Raw genomic sequence first — 19,208 nt, 5'->3', positions numbered from 1 at the left:
TGCGAACCGGCTGGCCATGCATTGACTACTAGATCACATACCTTGTATCGTCAGGACCACAAAGGTTAATCAACTTTATGACGAAAACTTAAATTTAATTTCGAAACATGTTCTATTCTATCTTTTTTTTATTTATGTTTCTAGCCCTTCTTCCGCAAAAAAAGAAATGTATTTTTTTTTTAATCTATCCGTTTAGAAACATTACAGAATCGTACGTAAAAAGAACACAAACAATGATTCTGGTTCTGTAATAGGATAGCTGATTAGGTATCATCGTTCTTGACGCTAGTCGCTCTAATAATCCTGTTGCTCTGGTACACGTGGTGTAGCCAAGGATTGATAATCGTCTTTAAGCTGCGGTGTACGATCATTGTTATCTTGGGCGGGCAAAACTGACGGAGGTCCCAAATCGTCGAACGATAGCTGCGTGTTGAACTGTTGCTCGCCTGCACCCGCAATATTGTACAGCGACTGGGACGGATCGTACGCCACTCCGCTCACACTGCCTTCATTCACGTCAGCCGATGATGCACCAACAGTTTCTTCGTGGCTGAAAGAAACGTTCAAGTTGGTCGACGAAGACGACGGTCCAGCGTCGTCATCCTGTGATGATGTTGTTTGCTCCCCGGCTGCAGCAGTACTGTCCTCATCATCGTCGTCACCGTCCCGTCGTACTAGCCCGAGCGAATCGAGCATGCTACGCTCGACAACGCTCGCTTGAGCTGCCTCGACCGTCGAGTATACGGCACCGTAACGATCACATGCGATCAGGTGCCGTGCCAAAGCATACCCGTCATACGATGAAAAGCCACACCGGCAATGTAGCTCTTGGTCCATCATATTGACAGCAGAACGTTTTTCTTTCGTGCTCGTGGCCGTTTGACACGATACAGCATGGTTCACCATCGACGGTAGACAGGCGGTTTGATACGCACACGTTATGCATTGCACTCTTGCTCTGGGGGGGAAAAATACGACAGAAACATCAATTAGAGAAAAGATCTTCACTACTAAGTGCATTACTACCGCTCACTTACATCATGTGGTTGAACTGGTCAAAATCATTTCCACATTCGCAGCAAATGCTTCCACTCTTCAAATTCAGAACCAATTTAGTAAACCGCTTTACGACGCGATACGTTGAATGTTCTTTGTTGATGGTTACCTTTTTCTGCAAATAACAAAAAAAGCATTAATCACAATACATTTTTAGGAGGATAGAAGAAATGCGAGGATTTAATTTCATACCGGTGGTTTTGGGATCACCGTCGCCGAGCTGGTGACACTTTTCACTGTCTCATCTGCTTTGTTGGGCACATGGCCAAATATAGAGTGAAACTTCTGTTCACCCTTGTCCAGGAAGCTGAGGGCACATTTGTTGCAACGTTTCGAGATCGCTTTATCGGTGTGTTTGCGTAAGTGAGCCAAGAACTGGTGCACGTTCTTCATGAGTGGGCCCTCGTCGCCGGTACGATATGCGCAGCATATCTGCAGACAAACAGGACACTGCAACAGGGCCGATCCCTTGTGTTGTTCGTAAAAGTGCTCGATAGTTGTTCGCAAAATGGAGCTACGGTAGTCGCAACCACCACACCGGTACGGCATCTCCAGCGGGTGGTGGCTTTTTTGCAGATGTGCCACCAGCACAGACACTGTGCTAAAGCGTTGCTGTGAAGGCACAATATGCACACGAAAGAAATCAGTATCTAACAGGTAATCGAAACATTTACCAGATCTATTCCTACTCACCTCACATATTAGGCAGCTGCACGTCTTGCAGAGCAAACTTTTTGTCTCCTGCGGATGGCTTAGCATTTTGTGCTTCTCCTCTTCCTGGTCCGCTACGTGTTCTAGACACGTTCGGCACTGGACAGTGGCGCCACCGTCTGCATTGGAGGCAATAGCGGGACTCGCATGCTGCAATAGATGATCAAGAAGCTCTACGTTGCTTCGGAACATCAAATCCGGACACTCCGGACACGGTACTGCAAAATCGGTACAAGCCAAAGCCGATTCCTTAAGCTCAGTGCCCCCCGAGCAGCCATAATAGTACGATTCCAACTGCACAGTATAGTCCTTCTTTTCCGTTCGTTTCATTTCTATCTTTTTCACCTGTGAACCAGCTGGGGGCGTGGAAGCGGATGCCGCGGCTCTTTCCTCTTCATTTTTCACCTTTTTGAGGATAATTTTTTTCGGCGCGTTTTGGTGGGTCGGGCTCGGTGTTGCGAGAATCGTATCGTTTGGCGGAGCCTCACTTTTGATGATAGCTACAAGGATTCGATTTGAGAAAATATACAGTAAAAGCAAACAAAACAGTATGAAAAGTTTTCTCTCAAAATAAAGTAAACGTTAGTTTTTCCAAATGCTCCATTATTATGTTAAAATGATCAAAGTTTTGATAAGATTTATTCGATTTTTTAACGCACTCTATTATAGCTCATTGCGTACAAAACTGCCTGCCTGCCTACGCTCTAACGCTTCTTTTTCTTCGAAGTGGTTCATAAGTTTCGGAAAACCTAACATCTGTAATATCCTGCAGTTTCGCACAAGCCCAACTTTGAAGGAGGAGCTAGTTGTATGAAAACTCGAATGAAGAAACCAAAACTGAAATCCCCTGTTCTGTCCCACCACATCATATCCTCATCACTTCACTCCTATGGTTGGTTCTGCAGAACATAACATTACGTGGTAATTCAATTACTTCGTTACGAACTAAAACTAGCATATCTAGAAGAGAAAGGCAGGCGAGCGCGCGGGTTTGAAAAATGGCGTACAAAAATCTGTCCCTCTACCTCTCTTCAAACTCTACAACGCTGAAAGTAGAAAAGAAAAACATGAAAACAAGAGATTCGTGAATACGGGATACAAAAAGTCATCGAAATTACGTTACGGTCTGGCGACAGATACAATAGCGTTTGACGTGATGCACAGATACTCTACAATCTGCCACCAGCAGACAAGGAGTACCAAAATACTGTACAGCCCAATTTCAACGCAATTTACCACTAAGTTCTCTTGTACGATTTTACATTCACCAAACAGTTCGACCCTTGAGAGTCTAGTTTTAATGAACTAGATGTTAAAAAACAAACGGCACTAACAGAAAATCGAGTTCCTCGCTCACGACCGAGCACTCAATAAGGACAACCAGGAAATGAAATTACAGCATAATACTAATAATAGAACCATTCCCGCTATGGCACGACGACAACAGTTACCAAAGCATAGTTAAATGTGTTCGCCATTCGCTAGTTCGCTGACGAACAAAGAAAATGCACATTTCAGACCTAATATTTTTACGAGGTAAAATGACTGCCTGCGCATGACCCTACATGTACCGCGGATGACCCAAGTGTCAAGTAAACATGTATCAATTTACTTAGAAAGGATCAGCTCAAATAAATCCAGACATTCTACGATTCTCATAGCCTTGGCAAGGACTGACTTTTCAACTGCTGGAAAAATAAATCTCTTAAGCCTACAAATAATTGCGAAAATCTTTACACCAAGACAATAGGAGCTACGGTGACTTAAGAAAAAATATAAAATGAAAACAATACTAACATTGATCCTTGGGTTTTCGGCCTCGTTTACCAGGAACTTTGCCCAACGCTGGCATATCGGATACAATTTCCCACTGCTTGAAGGGATCTGCGGCAGCCTGGGGGATGTGAGCAGCAAAGCAAAATAATCAGTATTTTAAAGCTGAGGAAGAACATACGGGTGTTTTGTTTGTGCATGTTCGCTTACCTTATGAAGGCGAGTAGTCAAACTTTCCTTTGTTTCAATTTTCGCTTCCTCAGATAAGTGTTTTACTATGTTATCGAATGTTGTGCCGGGGCTGTTGCCATACAGCTCACGCCACACCAGCTCATTCAAGAACTGTTGAATGATTTGTCGAGATAGAAGGGACAAGGTGTTTTGGAACATGCGTGGCACGATGCGCCGCAAATAGTCCATTATATTTGCATTACTGTTCTTGAGCGTCTGTTCAGAACCGGGAACCTGTATAACGGTTTTGTATCCCATGCTGTTCAGCGTACCTTTGTCCACGGTAAGGTCAGTCAGAATGACGCTATCCTTATGGACCCAATCGCTAAGTGGTTCCAAAATTTTTGAAAACCTCTTCTTGTAGCTTTTTTCGGCGTCCAGCAAGGGCTCCACGGCGCGAAGGCGAAGTATTTTAGCTTCCGGATCTAGCACACCCAACACCTCTACTTTCACCTGACGCTGCTGCCCATCCTGTAAGGAGAGTAAGGAAACGAGTTCGAAATGTTAGCGTGTGGAAAGGCCCAAGGAAAGGCACAAATTGGTCGTACCTGCGTAGTTGTTCCCAATGAAATTACTCCGATCTCGATCGATTTTTTGGGACCGCCGAGAAGCTTCATATGTCTACATAATGCCAATGTGCAAACGGACCGTAACAATGTGTACAGACCCTTAAGGTACATGTTATCGACCTTCACCCAGTTCACCACGTTGGATACGTTCGTTTGGCAGGCCCAGTGGTAGATCAGCTTCAATATTACTGACGGAGGATGTGGTGAACCCTCGAATAGCGAACCATGGAACACAGACGTGAACCTAGTCGGACAACAATCACTGATCCAAAAGTAGCCACCCGAGTACGGGAATTTGCTCGTGTCGGAATACATGCCCAGCTTCAGTGGCTTGTCGTTATGAATTTGACACGTTTGTTCCGACTTGATTAATCCCTGCTGAATAAGCCATTCCGTAAACTTTGGCGCAGGGTGGACGAGGACATTTTTCACCTTCGCGTCAAGTTGGGGCCGGTCGGTTACCGCTTTGTCGACGACGCGCAACGACGGTCTTGCTAGTACGACGAGTGAAGGGAAAGTTTTACCCTGAATCTTGCTGAAAGATATTTCTCGCGAATCGGCCGTCGGTTTGCCCGAATCATCTTTCGTAAGATCGACCACGGCCGAGGGCTCTGCGGCGGATCGCTTTTTGTCCTTTTCCGCGCCGACTTGCAACCCTCCGATGGAGTTGAATTCGGTGGGTCGTACAGAAATAGCGGCGACCTTTGGTGTTAAACCAGGGGTTTTCGGCGATTTGATCTTCGGATCCGGAGTTTTGACCTTTTCTTCTCTCGTTTTTTTCGCGGGCACGGGCGTCGTTTTCTCTTTCGCCTTTTGTTTCATGCGCTTCGCTAGTGGGATATAATCTTCATCGGGATCGTCAGAGGCAATATCAACCACGGGCTCGGGGTTTTCTCCGGCCGGCGAATCCGCCTTTCGACTCCGACGCCGGAAACTTGCTGAAGGCTCTGGGGAAGATGAACTGCCCAGCGGTGCAAGTGCCGGCGGCATTGAAGGCATTTTCTTGCGCGACAATGCAGTGACCGGTTTGGAAATTTGTTCCAATCCCGGTACCGGTCCCAATACCTGATAAGCGGTAAACACCTGTCCGGCAAATATGTTCTTCCCGCCAGTTTCCTGAACAATCTCTTTCAGCTTGTTCCGTACTTCATGGTGCTCTTTTTCTGCTTTTTCGTAGGCGGCTGTCTGTGCCGGGCTCAGCTCATCGCGCCAGCATTCTAGATGCAGTGTTACCCCTGCGACAGGCGCCATTTTTGTTTTAGACATCCACACGAAGCGAAAGACACAGTGGTCTATTATTCCAAGATTATGCTACTAACTATTATCTCACATAAGCCGCTATGCTCCTAGATGGCGAGTATTACATTCCGAAACAGTTTTTTCTATACAGCGAGTGCTATAATTATTTTCGTCCACGTTAAAATGTAGTTTAGTTTTCAGCTATGCAAACAACGCACCAACACCGCTCGCGTTACTTTGACCGTGTTGCCAGACCCTGCTTTTCTATGCTGGAAGCTGTCAAGCTTCCGATGCTGTCAGATGTATGTTTTCCTTTTTGCACCGTTCCAAGCACATCATACCTCTGTCCATTTGTGCACGATCACACACCGGCGATTTTTCCTTTTACAAAATGTTCCATATCATCAAACGAGGCATCTCTACCACGGCATCCTTGTCGGGGAAGAAGAATTTTCGAAAATTTTTGCTGTACAACAAACGGGGAACGCGCATCTTCAAACAACAACGTGCTGCCAATCCGGACCTTTACCCGGATATGCCAATCGACAAGCGAGGTGTGCGTGATACAGGCGTAACCATCGACGGCAACTTTGTTGAAATAGCGGAAAAGATTCCGGAGCTGATTGTCCCCAACATGGAAGGATGTAAATTCAAGCCATATGTCTCGTACAAAGCGCCTGATGTTGTGCAGTCGGAATTTACCAGCCAGGACCTGTTCAATTCGGTGTATGCCCAAAAGATCATAGATGATTGGAAGTCCGGAAAGTTGAACGACGATGGAAGCCCGATGGAACCGTCGGCCGAAGAAATGCAGTCAGCTGAAGAAGCATGGATTAAAGCAAGAAAAACTGGATCGGACATATTTTAAATGCTTTGGTGCATGTGCAATTAGTGAATAAAATACTATTTATTAGGTAGTTTCAAAAATCATGTTTCTCATTTCACTTAGGTTATTGTTTGGCGCATAAGGTAGAGTTTTTTAACCCATCGAGCCATTCGCTCACTGTCGTCGCTTCCAAAAAACTGAAAAATATTGAAAATAATTGTAAAATTGTTATACGCATTTTAGTGATTTATGAAACATTTTACCCACCGTACTGTGAAACAAGGGATCTTCAGCTGGTACCGTGCTTTCATTCGTGGGCACTTTTATCGTTTGTTCCTCCAGGTTTATCACGATGCTGCTTGCTGCAGGCCCAGGGGCCACTGCCTTTCTACTGGATACAAAGCTTTGTGGGACAAACTCGTCGGCATTCAGTTCGTCTAGTTTCGTAGCTTTGTTCAATGGATCATCGCACGCGTCCGATAGTGACTTAAAAGTGTAGGTTTTTTCCAAACTTTCTTTGTTGACTTGTACGGGAGGCGAAGGATTTTTAGGGCTACGAGATGATTTTGACACGCTATCGCTGCGACTTTTGCTACTGCTGCTACTGCTGCTGCTACTGCTGGAGCTAGATGTCGATGAAGAGCTGGAGCTGCTGGACGATCGGCGGTACCGAGCTCGATCAGGAGATTTCCGTTCGCGATACTTGTTCCGGGAAGCGGATCTCTTGCGCGTTCTGTCTCTATAACTTCTATCTCTTGATCTATCACGATACGAAGCCTTTTTGTCTCGATGATATGCTGATGAGGATGCTACGGATCGGCTTTTTGACCGTTCCCGGCGTCTGCTTTTGTCGCTGTCCCTTCTACGATACTTATCATAGTCCCGTGACTTTGATCTCGATCGGCGTCTGGAAGTTTTGGCGCTATGGCTTGATTTTTTGGATCGTGACGGGGAACGTGAGTAAGAACGACGAGGCATCTTTCCACTTTTTTTCAGAATTGGTCCGCCGCCAGCACGTTACAGAGCTGAAATTCAAGAGAGCTTTGTTTAATTTAGTGGTATTTGTTTTCTACCTATTTTTTTTTTTAAATATGACACGAACGGTGTAATAGGTTAATATTTATCCTGCGCCTAGCATCACCCATCAGCAGCAGCGTAAATATATACAGATCGTCCCCGAGATACGCGGTAAATGTTATATTCGGATTCGGTGATACAGTATGTTCCCGAGTTACGCAATGCTCAACTTACGCAAATACGCGGTTTTCTAAATTTGAAGGATCACAGCCAGAAATTTCAGAATATTCTGCACGAAGCGTATACAATAAATGATAAAGTGAATACAAGCAATAAATATAATCAAAAATACCGAGTACTTGTATTTTAGCCGAAAAACATAGAATTAGATTATTGCGGATTCCACGGAAACGCATATACTGCGTATCGCGGGAACAGACTGTACACAGATTTTTCTCGATCTGCATTCATGGCGTATCTCGGGGACAGCCTGCACAAGATCTATAAAAAAAACATATCTGGCAGCACTGGTCACCTATTTCGCACAATGGGAAACCCGCCACGGCATGTGTTTCGCGTTATTTTATTATTTTGATATCATGCTAATTAATTGTTATTTTTCCTGCATCGAAAGCAACAATGAATTATTAAAATTTAAAAACTCTATTATGCTGAATGAATTCGAGAATAGTTCCCTGAATATAAAATGCTGACGCTTCACATCACGCTGATTTGATTGTTAAAAACTGCCACAGTCCAATTTTCTTGCACGTCTTCAACTCATTCGGCTATAGCCAGTGGTGTAGCAGAAAGCTTGGATTCAAGAGAAAAATATCGTGCTGGGGCTTGATAAATTTGTGTGCTAGAGTTTCTTTACTTCCTGCGGTACCAGAGCATAGTAAGTGCAAAAAGAGAATAATTAATTATATGAGTTGCGACTTTGTGTAAAATATAGTTGAGTGACAACATGATTACGTTTTTCTTGGCGCGCGTCAAGCCGAAGCATCAATTTTACGGTGCCAAAGCGAAGCTTGCAAGAGCGAGAGAGCGAAAACAAAATGGTGCGCGCTTGTTTTTGACGGCGGCTTGCGTCTTGTGAAAAAGTATAAATTTTGCAGAATATTTTGCTCCAACAGTGTAGAATGATAACACAGTCCTTTGTGTGAATCTATCCCAATACGGTGTGATATTAACCGGCCGAAAGATAAACCGATATTGCAGTGAAAATAGGTGACAAATTTTAACACCCCAACACATGCACACCACGCTGTGGTTTTTTTTTGTTGTTTTAACATAAGTATCAATGAATGTTAGCTGAAAACTTGCGGCCAAATTCGACGGTCCGTAAACCCTTTCTAACTAAATTTTGAAGTGGAATCGACTAAAGAAAGTTTGCGACAGCTTTCGTTTAAAAAAATCCCGTGGTGCTAAGCATCGTAAAAGGCGGGAGTTTATAGTGGGAGCAGCGTAATGTGCAAACGCAAAAAGGAGACTGTCTCTTTCCTCCACTCTCCAAAACTGTTGGCATCTCTGTGATATTCATACTGGCCCTTTTCCTTTGAATTTTCCTAATGATTATGTGCTTTTCACTACACCTATTATTTTTTTTCACTTTTGTTAGAACTTGTCGGACATTTCTTACAAATTATTATATTTATTCACGCATACATTAAGTGCTAACTAAATGCTACGATTGCAGGCTAGTTCGGGGATCGTGCTGATATCGCTAGCCAGAAAGTAACCTGTGTTCAGGACAAGAAGTGGACCAGTTCTGAACACGAAGAGATGGAAGAAGAACATCGAGAAGAAAATGACTCCAACCCAAATTCTGCAACTGGGGATGCCAAGGACGATACCGAAAACGAGGAAAAATCCCCCGACGATGTGATGAGTGATGAAAAAGAAAATGCCACAGCGGACTCTAAGGAAGTGGCGGGCAAAGAAGCGGAAGAGCATGAGCAGCCGACAGCACAAGAGACGAACGAAAACCCGAATATTGAAGAATTGGCATCAGACGGTTCAAATGCAGAACCTAGTGCAGCTCAGAGCGAGCCGGTCATGAGCGAAGCAGTAAGCGAAAGAATGGACGTAAATGATGCTGGGAAAGAAGACGTTCCTGCTGAAGCAAAGGAGCCTTTGCACGAGGAAGCTTCGGCGGTAGCGGAGCGTCCAGTAAGCAGCAAACCAGACGATAAAGATGATGGTGAAAGTGAAAAATATGACAGCGCTGTGGAAGAAATGGAAACCGATCAGCCAGGGGATCAGGATCAGAATCCGACTGAAGAATCGGAATCGAAAAAACCAGTAGCTGCTAACACTACTTCCGTCGACGATCCAATGAAAGTGGATGAAGAGCATGAACATCAGCAGCAAGTAGTGAAACCGCTAGACGATGTAAGCAACACATCGTCTCATTTGCAGGACATAGAAGTTACGAATGTGGATGAAAGTGATCACACGAGGGGCGACGATATGCCCGAAGGAGATCGTTCAATTGATCCTTCTACAGCGGAAGATCCGTTCGATCAGCTTCGGCATGCATCAACTGATGACATCAGCCATGGTGATAAGGATAACCAAAATGAAACGGCAACAGAGATGCAAGGAGTTGATAAACAAGAACTACCAGATGAACACCCTGAAGGTGGTGACAATGATACGGCGGATAAGGGCAACGATGAAGGTGAAAACGATGACGAGCATGGTGCGAATGAGACACTGCAGAGTGCAGCGACAAGTATTGCAGAAGAAAACACGGTTGACGAATCGGCAAAAGATACAACTGGAGTGGGAGAGGAGCAAACGGTGGAAGATGAATCGAACGCGATCGTAGAGGAAGAAAGAGGAGGTGAGAATGAAAACATTTGTTTATTGCCTGACGACGAGAGGGCGATATCCGATGAAGATAATCAACGTGCCATGGAGCAAGAGGAGGCTGCCGCAGAGCAGCAGTCCTTGGCAGCTGAACGTGACGAGGCCGAGGCAGAGGCTGCAGTCCGAGCAGAAGGTTCTGCAGCGAGGGGTGCAGAGCACGAAGGTGAAGTGGAAGAAGGACCTGACGGGTTTACTCCACCGGCAGAACGGGAAGCTGCAGAAGGGCAGGATCCTCAGCCTGCGACGGTGGAGCAGGCGGAGGAGATGGAGGTAGATCTAACTTCTACCTCAACAGAAGAACTTCCCACTAGAGACAATCAAATTCGAGAGCTTGCAACAATATTGGAATCGGAGACATGTATGCAGTGCAAAAAGGATCCGACGCCCTGTCTGTACATGCTGACATGCGATGCAGCGAGTGAGGAAACTGCCCAGAAGTACATTTGTTCGTTCGATTGTGTTCAGCGTCTTCGCACGGATCAGCCGGGTAAGTTTGAGCTGATACAGCGTCGGGTGACAATTGTGCCCATTCTGGAACGTCAGGAAACGTGTGCCCGCTGTGGCGAGCAGCAATTGTGCAAGTACCGCTACAAGCTGGACGATGCTACGTACACTTACCTTTGTGATCTGAAATGCGTCGAACATTTGACGGCGATCAATAGTGAGAAGTACAGTTTGATGCGGAAACGGTACAACATCGAGGAAAAATCGCTGGCACAGGAGGAAGACAAACGTTGCGTACAGTGTGGTGACACGAAACCATGTCAGTTTGGATTCAAACAGGACGAGGACGAGATGCACGTTTGCAGCGATTGTGTTAACCTCTTGATGACGGAACATCCGGACCTATTCCGATTGCATCGTCGCCGGTCGGTACGGGTACGCAATCTCGTCAAAGAAAGCGCTATTGGTAGCGGCAGTGCTGGAAGCGGTGCGAATGCTTCGTCTGAAGTGGTGAAATTTACTGCTCGCACAGAAGAAGAAGCCGAAGCAGCCCGTATTGAGCGCGAGGCATCGTTCCTGCGTACCTGTCACGAATGCCACAAGACGCTACAGATTCTTTCGAGCAGGTGGTTGCAATGGGAAACGATGGAATTTTGTGATGAGAAATGTCTCGGGGCCTACCAAACATCGAACGGATCACACTGCGTCCAGTGCCGACAGGTAGTGTCTGTGAATAGTATGGGCAAGTTTTGCGTACGGTTTGGATTCAGCATTTGCCAGTTCTGCAGCGCAAGATGTTTGGAAGAGTATAAAAAGGTTCTCAAATCCTGCTCGTACTGTCAGCAAAGCATTACCAAGCACAACAAGGGCTATGAGTTTCGGGTGGCTCGTGCCGGCGAACCAGGTGTATTGAAGGATTTCTGCAGCACCCTTTGCCACAAGATGTACCAGGCTTGCTTGAATCCGACCCTGAAACACAAGCGCCACGTGTGCGCTGTATGCAATCACGAAAAGATGACTAAGGTTATCGTCCACCTGGAAGGGCGGGAGCACTACTTCTGCAGCACACCGTGCTTCTCTGCTTTTAAATTTGTGAACAACGTTAACCCCGATGAGTGCGCAATGTGCAAGGATTTCTTTGAACGAAAGTCGTCCGCAGCCTACACCATCTACAGACAGGGTGAAGCGTCTCATCTGGATCCGTTGGCGTTCTGTACTAAGATGTGTTTGAATCTGTATATTTCAACAAATCGCGAGATAGTGCCCTGCAATTGGTGTAAGGTGAAAAAGTATACTTTTGACATGATCTTACGCCCCTCTACGATGGAACGACATTGTTCGCTGCACTGTTTAACCCTCTGCGAGGTGTCCACAAGCGTGAAGCTGACCCCGTGCGATCACTGTCGCCTAGTCAGAACGGCTCAATACGAGCTAAATATGACTGATTCGAGTTTGCGTATATTTTGCACGTACCAATGTCTCATGAAATTCCAGAGCCAGTTTAACAAATCGCAACCCATCGATCCTTCAATTCCTGTTCCCATGGGAATTCCGAAGAGAATTCCTAGAGCGACAACTACGGCAACGATTTCACACTCCAACACTGCAGCTCAAGTCAGTGCAACAAAAATGGCTCTAACCAGTGCCCGAACTACAGCCGATACCACATCAACGCCAAACATTACGACCCCTACACCGCGGCCCAGAGGACGTCCACCGAAATCTGCAGCAACGCAAGCGAGCTCGACGAATAGCGGCAAAAATGGCAATGTTGGTTCCGCCGGATCAAACCTTCCCGTAATCACCTCAGTGCACTCGCTGGCTGGCGCTATGAATAATCGAGGCACACGTTCAAAAGGTGGTCAGATGAATTTGAATCAAAAAAATTGGCCAGAGCTGCGCGTAGCTCTAGAGCCACTCACGAATATTCCTCCTTCGGGAAGGGTGGCGCTCAGCAGTATTCTGCCCAATATCAATGCACGAACGGAAATATCCTTGTCATCAGCTTCACCAACTGTAGGTTCAAGCAGTAAAAATGCCTCCGTCACTACATCAGCACAAACATCCACTTTCACGCCACCGCCCGAAACGGATTCTTTGCCAGCTTCTGATCCTGAACCTACAGTAGCTGCTCCTCCGCCCGCACCGACCACGGTGACGGTAACGAAAGTCGAAACGCACACCCAGATCGTAACGATCCCGCCAACTCCAACGCAAGTGGCGAATGCTTCCACCATGTGTAAGCCAATACAGCTGACCAAGAGCGTTTCCTGTCGACCGATTCAGTGTAACGTTGGTTGTCAAACAGATGACTGGCTGCAGCGTAAGCTCGTGATCCCGATACCGGTGCCGATTTATGTGCCTGTACCGATGTTCATGTACTCTATGCCGACGCCTGTTCCAGTTCCGATTCCGCTGCCAATACCTGTGCCGGTGTTTGTACCGACAACTCGAAACTCGGCTAATGGCATTATGAAGGAGATCAAGAAGATTCAAGACAAAATGCCCACCGATCCTTATGAAGCGGAACTGCTCATGATGGCCGAAATGGTGGCGGGAGATAAGAAGAAAGACGATAGTGATTCCGACTCCGACGACGGTGGCGTTGTCGGTGATGATCAGTATACAACAACGGAAGCGGTAGTTGCTAGCGATGGCATGGAGCATAACACTTCATTTAGTGAGGATCTTGTGCAGATGGCTCTGAAGATGGCTTCGAACGATTTTTCGGAATCTCAGGTCGACTTGGAGTCGGCTATGCAGGCCAATACGATCACTCAGCAGCAGCAACAGCACCACGGGTATGAAGATTTACAACAGCATCACCACCAACAGCAACAGCTACTATTGCTGGAACAGCAAAGACAGGTCGCCACGCCTGTTGTGCAGCGCGGTCGCAAGCGCGGCTCGAATGTATCACAGCGCGCCGGCACTGTGGTAAATAACAACACGCAACAGTTAAGCTTAACCCCTACATCTAAGCGCATCAAGCGAGAACAGCTGAATGAACCATCGCCCGAACCGGTGAATCGGGTGGTAGAGCCGGTAGAGAAACCCGACGCCAACATGTGTCTCAAGTACACGTTCGGAGTAAACGCCTGGAAGCAATGGGTAGTGACAAAGAATGCCGACCTGGAGAAAAGCTCTATCCGTCGGAAACCGTTCAAATCGGACATCCTGCAGCTGACCGCAGACGAACTTAATTACTCGCTATGCTTGTTCGTAAATGAAGTGAGGAAACCGAACGGCACCGAGTACGCTCCGGATACGATTTACTATCTCGTGCTTGGTAAGTTTACAAATTTTGCTGTTTCAAAAATGTCAGTGGTCTCACAAATGCGCCATTGTTGATTGGATCGTTGCAGGAATTCAACAATATTTGTTCCAGAACAGAAGGGTTGAAAACATTTTCACCGATCCATACTATGAGCGGTTCACCGATTGTTTGGATGAGGTTGCCAAAAAATTCTCCATGCTTTATAACGACTCTCGTAAGTACTCTATTGTACGAATGATTACCATGTTGTAGCACTAAATTCTGATCAATTGACATCATCGTTTGCAGAGTTTATTGTAACGCGCGTGGAGGAAGAGCATTTATGGGAATGCAAACAGCTTGGAGCACATTCGCCGCATGTATTGCTTAGCACGCTAATGTTTTTCAATACGAAGCATTTCAATTTGGTCGTAAGTATCAGCGTGCTGTTTAAATACGTATTTTTCCATTGTTTATAACATAATATGAATTGTGTATCACTTTAGTCCGTGGAAGAACACATGGAACTTAGCTTTTCGCATATCATGAAGCACTGGAAAAGGACACCTCAACAAGGGACGAAATCGACGGCGACAAGGAACGTTTTGCTTCGCTTTTATCCGCCGCAGTCGTCGCTCGGTAAGTGAAAGTGAAAATAGTGTTTACGCTGTCATTTTTCCTGATTATTGTCAATTGTTCTTTTTATATGTAGCAAACAATACGCGAAAGAAAAAGGTCTATGAACAGCAAGAAAATGAAGAAAATCCGCTGAGGTGTCCAGTGAAACTTTATGAATTTTATCTATCTAAATGGTAAGAACCAAATTCAGCCAACGAGCGAGTTTTATAAATGAAATGAAATTGTGTATATGCTTGTCTCTGTTGCAGCCCTGAGAGCGTAAAAACACGCAATGACGTATTCTATCTGCAACCGGAACGATCCTGCGTTCCAGACTCTCCGGTGTGGTACTCTACGCAACCGCTAAGTAAAGAGGCGCTCACAAAAATGCTGCATAGAGTAAAGATGGTGAAAGAAATCAACATTGCTTTGCTCACCAGCTAATGAAACGAAGGCTGCACGATAAAGCAGCAGCAGCAGCAGACGCAGCAATCCCTTTCAGATGGAACTGATGCTGAGGGTGTTACTGGTCGATATTTAAATTCTTTGAATTTAACATCCAGCTGTGTACATGGTTCATTGTCTCCAGATACTTCCGGAACTTATGATAGATCACTAGTGATCAACAGAACATTGGTTAACATTGTTCCTAGCAACACAAGCATATTTCCTCCACCACCTCCTGACTACAATTGCTATTACAATGTTCGTGAAAGACATTAATCCCTTCACAGTTTTGCCCATGTCTTACTCGGGCGCGCAAAGTGCTTTCGTACACTGTTGTTTTACCCGAGTGAGACTCGGGCAGATTTTGCATCGTCCGTTTTTGTTTTCTGTTTTTCACTGCGCTATATTTGTTTGGAACGAAGGTGTCTTGAAAACATATTAGCACATGTGTTGGTATGTAAAATATACCAGTCGATGCAATTAAACCGTTTTTTTATGCATGTTCTTTCCGGTTGTCTCGCGATAGAGGACTACTTTATTTCTGCTGCAAAACTAGCATAGATGCTTACTTTTTAATCTTCATTTAATGTCTAAAATTATTTCTTTGAAAACAATAATAATTTTTCCAGCACGTTTAAACCATAAACTGTACAGAAATAAGAACAAATGATGTGACAAATGGCGAGACAGTACTGTGAAAGGGCTAATAAGGAGGTTACTAGTTTATGATGCGATGCGTATGAATCTGTGCCAAGCACGGGTGCTATTCACGGTAAACGGCAAGCACAGCTCACACGAAGTTTGTCATTTCAGTAATGTAGGGTTATCGTTTTGTTGTGTGCCGTTGCCTTCTTGCACCAGATAAGATTGGCCAGCACATATTAGGTACGTAATAGCGAAGAGTTTGTTGAACACGTCTATTTTTCTTGAGTTATTCCTTGTGTGTAAGCAAGCGTGAAGTCCATCTAGTTTTTAAACAGAGACTCTATTACAGTTAGAACATATTACGGTCGACTGTTTGTACATAAGTGTACAATCGAAACGCAAAACAGCCAAGCCGCTTGAAATTCTGGATGAAGGTGTAGAGCATCAAGTGCATTCGAGGGTGTTGATTTTACTTAGGAATCGTAGGAAACATTAGATGCCACATAATTACAAACACTTACGAACATGCAAAGGCTAAGGTATGATAAAATAAGAACAATATTCATTTCGTAATCAATCATCCGTTGTGTTTTATTCTCTATGGCTATACTCTACATTTCTCCAACTGCCAGTGCACGCACATGCAAGCTAAATGAACGAGAAATTATGCAAGCTTGGTAGGTTTCACAAACGTGCGCTTCCGTTTCATCTTTTTCCTTGCTAGCTCTAGCGAATGGAGCTGCGAATAGATTTCGGTGAAAATCTCTTTCTGTTCCTCTTCCGGTATAGAGCGACGATACTCTTTCATGAGGTCGTACTTCTCCCACGGCGTTGCAACTGCTTCCGCCTTTCGCCGTCTTCGTTCATTTGTGTGCTCTTCTATGTTGGCCACCCCCTGCAGGTTGTGTCTTTCCCAGCGAGCATACCATGGCCTTGGTTTGAGCACCACTTTCACATCATTTACGGGCACCGGAGACCCTTCGGGTAAGATTTCCGGTTCCATGTTTACGTCAAACGTGCTGTATTCGTCCAGTGCATCGCGCAAATAGAGCAAATTGTCATCCAATCGCTTCTCTAGCCGTAGCACCTCGATCTTTTGCAACGTAGGATCGTAGAGATCGTAACTAATCTCTATACCCTGATGATCGATAACGTTGCGCAAAATGAACCTCGCCCGTAAACCACATTTCTCCCTCAGGATGCAGATACCTACGAAACGCGCCGTTTTGTTTTCCGCATGCGGGTCTGACGAAGTGACGGCAACCACGGATCCTACGTAAAACTCCGGAATGTCGATGTTGGCGCGTCTGTCCAACATATCCTTGCGCTCGAGTTTCTCGCGCACCGAGTTACGCCATTCGACTTTTGGATCCGGCAGAAACTCCTGATACACATATCTATAGTTGGGCGGGATTATAGATTTGCGTTCGGTCGGGGCATTGCCACTGGCGGAGGATGCTTTCTGTGCAGATGCTGATGCTGGAGCCAGCTTGGTTGAATAACACCTCGTTGCAGTTGCCGGCGTACCCTCTGCAAGAAGAGAAAAACATGTATCGTTGCTAGGCGTTCGTTTGCATTGTTTGGTGTGAAAGTGTTGGGTAGCTCACCTGTACATAATGATTTCAAAAACCAAATACTTCTTGCCGCAGCATTGCTCTTGCTGAGGTAATTCATTATTGTGTTTCGATTGCAAGCACACCTATTCGCAAGATGTAGAGTTCTATCTTTTGATGTGGGAAAATCTGTTTTGGTTATGATTTTCGCCTCCGTTTGTCAAAGTCAAAGTTGATGGAACTCGTTAAGTTTATGGTGCAGCGTTGGAAAGCAACAGAGCGCTACACGTTTACCGGCAAAAGGGCGTTGGTTTATTGCCGAAGAGAATGTGCACAATACTTTGTTATGCGTCTTGAATCATTTTAGTGATGGTACATCCACAATATTACTAAGGAAAGATAATACAATGCCTTTTTTTGTTCACGATGGCTGTGTGAAGCCGCCTAGCGCGAAACGATAAGCTCTTTGAAGTACCCTTTGACAGCTCAGAAAAGCTAAACGTCAAAATTCTTGTAGACGACCGACATCTTTTCCTCGGTGCGACTGAAGTGCAGAAAGCAGGTCCTCCGTTTCAGCAAACGAAAATTTCCAGCCGAAGCAAACGAAAATGCTGTCCAGAGCGGTGCTTTTGTCAGGTAAGCATGATAATAGTACTCATCCGTTTATCATATGCAACATCGATATCCTATGGAAAAAGTAATCGTGCACTGAGAAGACTGCCCAAAGCAGCGGGTTTATGTAATCAGCTTGTGTCAAATTTGCGGTCTCGATCGCAAAATAGGAAATCTGCTCCCGGTTCAGGTGGAACGATTGTGCAACAGCGGCAAACGGATCTGATTAGAATTTGGTGCAAATGCTTTCACGGCGGAACGGGCTGGATGCAGCATTCAGTTGATTTGTTTGTTTGGTGTGTTTATGCTACATTTCAGCTGCCAAGAAGCCAACAGCACTAGTCTTGGCTCGCGGAGCTGCCACTCAGGCTGATCGTCCGAAGCGGGCGGAGCATGGCGGAAAGGTTCGCCTCGGCTTCCTGCCCGAGGAATGGTTTACCTTCTTCTACAACAAGACTGGTGTTACCGGTCCGTACGTATTTGGTGCCGGTCTAATGACCTATCTGTGCTCGAAGGAGATCTACGTCATGGAACACGAATACTACAATGGTTTGTCGCTGGCCGTCATGGTCGTGTTCGCCGTCAAGAAGTTCGGACCTTCGCTGGCCGCTTACCTGGACAAGGAAGTCGACGTAAGTGTGATAATGTTTTGCCTGGAGCCATGTTTTTTCACCCCAGTATAAGTTAATATGCTGATTTGATTGGAATGATTTGCACAGAAAATCGAAGACGAGTGGAAGGAAAGCCGGGAAAACAACATCCAGCAGCTGACACAGGCCATCGAGGACGAGAAGAAGGAACAGTGGCGTGCTGAAGGCCAGACGATGCTGATGCAGGCCAAGAAGGAGAACGTGGCGCTTCAGCTGGAAGCTGCCTATCGCGAACGTGCCATGAACGCGTACCGCGAGGTGAAGAAGCGCCTGGATTATCAGGTCGAGCGCCAAAACGTCGACCGTCGTATCTCGCAGAAGCATATGGTCGATTGGATCGTGAGCAATGTGGTGAAGTCGATCACGCCCGACCAGGAGAAGGAAAACCTGAACAAGTGCATTGCCGATCTCGGTGCACTGGCTGCCAGATCGAAGTAAGTCATGTTTTTAGAACTTTTGTCAGCCTTCTTGGGGAAGGTGGAGAATTCAGATCAACAAATTGTTAGAATGTGCAATGCGCACGAGCAGCGACGGGATGCCGTTAATTAGCATCGTGTGTCGATGTAGCTACCAACAACACGTCTAAGTAATAAACGATATCGATACCTGTCACTGTAGTAGCTGTTGATAAATGATGATGATCTAGTGCGGGTGATTCTCATGAAACATTCACAAAATTAGTTTCCA

At 45.7% G+C, this 19,208-nt stretch overlaps 6 protein-coding genes across 8 annotated transcripts; 3 read left to right on the top strand and 3 right to left on the bottom strand.

Moving 5' to 3' along the window:
• Positions 1-110: 110 nt before the first annotated feature.
• LOC1282024 (uncharacterized) lies at positions 111-5,606 on the bottom strand. Of its 2 annotated transcripts, XM_003435707.2 has the most exons (7): positions 4,320-5,606; positions 3,751-4,242; positions 3,565-3,661; positions 1,750-2,267; positions 1,249-1,668; positions 1,038-1,171; positions 111-958 (listed from the first exon to the last, which is right to left on the bottom strand). In XM_003435707.2, exons 1-7 carry the CDS (start codon positions 5,604-5,606, stop codon positions 295-297), a joined length of 3,612 nt encoding a protein of 1,203 aa, XP_003435755.2. In that variant the 3' UTR covers positions 111-294. The 2 variants fall into 2 exon arrangements, with proteins under 2 accessions (XP_003435755.2, XP_322019.5); XM_322019.6 differs by lacking the exons at positions 111-958; positions 1,038-1,171; positions 1,249-1,668; positions 1,750-2,267 and adding an exon at positions 2,371-2,813.
• A 277-nt stretch (positions 5,607-5,883) lies between these two features.
• Positions 5,884-6,506, top strand: LOC11175579 (large ribosomal subunit protein mL41). Its single transcript, XM_003435706.2, has one exon. The coding sequence runs from the start codon at positions 5,884-5,886 to the stop codon at positions 6,445-6,447; it is 564 nt and encodes a 187-aa protein (XP_003435754.2). The 3' UTR covers positions 6,448-6,506.
• LOC133391237 (serine/threonine-protein kinase fray2-like) lies at positions 6,468-7,665 on the bottom strand. The gene is made up of 3 exons (XM_061643390.1): positions 7,508-7,665; positions 6,673-7,430; positions 6,468-6,602 (listed from the first exon to the last, which is right to left on the bottom strand). Exons 2-3 carry the CDS (start codon positions 7,381-7,383, stop codon positions 6,525-6,527), a joined length of 789 nt encoding a protein of 262 aa, XP_061499374.1. The 5' UTR covers positions 7,384-7,430; positions 7,508-7,665; the 3' UTR covers positions 6,468-6,524.
• A 508-nt stretch (positions 7,666-8,173) lies between these two features.
• LOC1282027 (zinc finger MYM-type protein 4) lies at positions 8,174-16,286 on the top strand. Of its 2 annotated transcripts, none has more exons than XM_061643382.1 (7): positions 8,174-8,320; positions 9,122-14,029; positions 14,106-14,231; positions 14,306-14,427; positions 14,503-14,635; positions 14,709-14,808; positions 14,884-16,286. In XM_061643382.1, exons 2-7 carry the CDS (start codon positions 9,208-9,210, stop codon positions 15,056-15,058), a joined length of 5,478 nt encoding a protein of 1,825 aa, XP_061499366.1. In that variant the 5' UTR covers positions 8,174-8,320; positions 9,122-9,207; the 3' UTR covers positions 15,059-16,286. The 2 variants fall into 2 exon arrangements, with proteins under 2 accessions (XP_061499366.1, XP_061499367.1); XM_061643383.1 differs by lacking the exon at positions 8,174-8,320 and adding an exon at positions 8,449-8,652.
• LOC1282028 (large ribosomal subunit protein bL19m) lies at positions 16,272-17,453 on the bottom strand. The gene is made up of 2 exons (XM_322023.6): positions 17,314-17,453; positions 16,272-17,236 (listed from the first exon to the last, which is right to left on the bottom strand). The coding sequence occupies exons 1-2, from the start codon at positions 17,378-17,380 to the stop codon at positions 16,371-16,373; spliced, it is 933 nt and encodes a 310-aa protein (XP_322023.3). The 5' UTR covers positions 17,381-17,453; the 3' UTR covers positions 16,272-16,370.
• A 212-nt stretch (positions 17,454-17,665) lies between these two features.
• Positions 17,666-19,138, top strand: LOC1282029 (ATP synthase subunit b, mitochondrial). The gene is made up of 3 exons (XM_322024.6): positions 17,666-17,895; positions 18,190-18,503; positions 18,591-19,138. The coding sequence occupies exons 1-3, from the start codon at positions 17,868-17,870 to the stop codon at positions 18,957-18,959; spliced, it is 711 nt and encodes a 236-aa protein (XP_322024.5). The 5' UTR covers positions 17,666-17,867; the 3' UTR covers positions 18,960-19,138.
• Positions 19,139-19,208: the final 70 nt, after the last annotated feature.

The sequence above is a fragment of the Anopheles gambiae genome, chromosome 2 (genome assembly GCF_943734735.2).
Source record: "Anopheles gambiae chromosome 2, idAnoGambNW_F1_1, whole genome shotgun sequence".
Lineage (NCBI taxonomy): Eukaryota > Metazoa > Arthropoda > Insecta > Diptera > Culicidae > Anopheles > Anopheles gambiae.
This window is presented reverse-complemented; position numbering and strand designations above follow the sequence as displayed.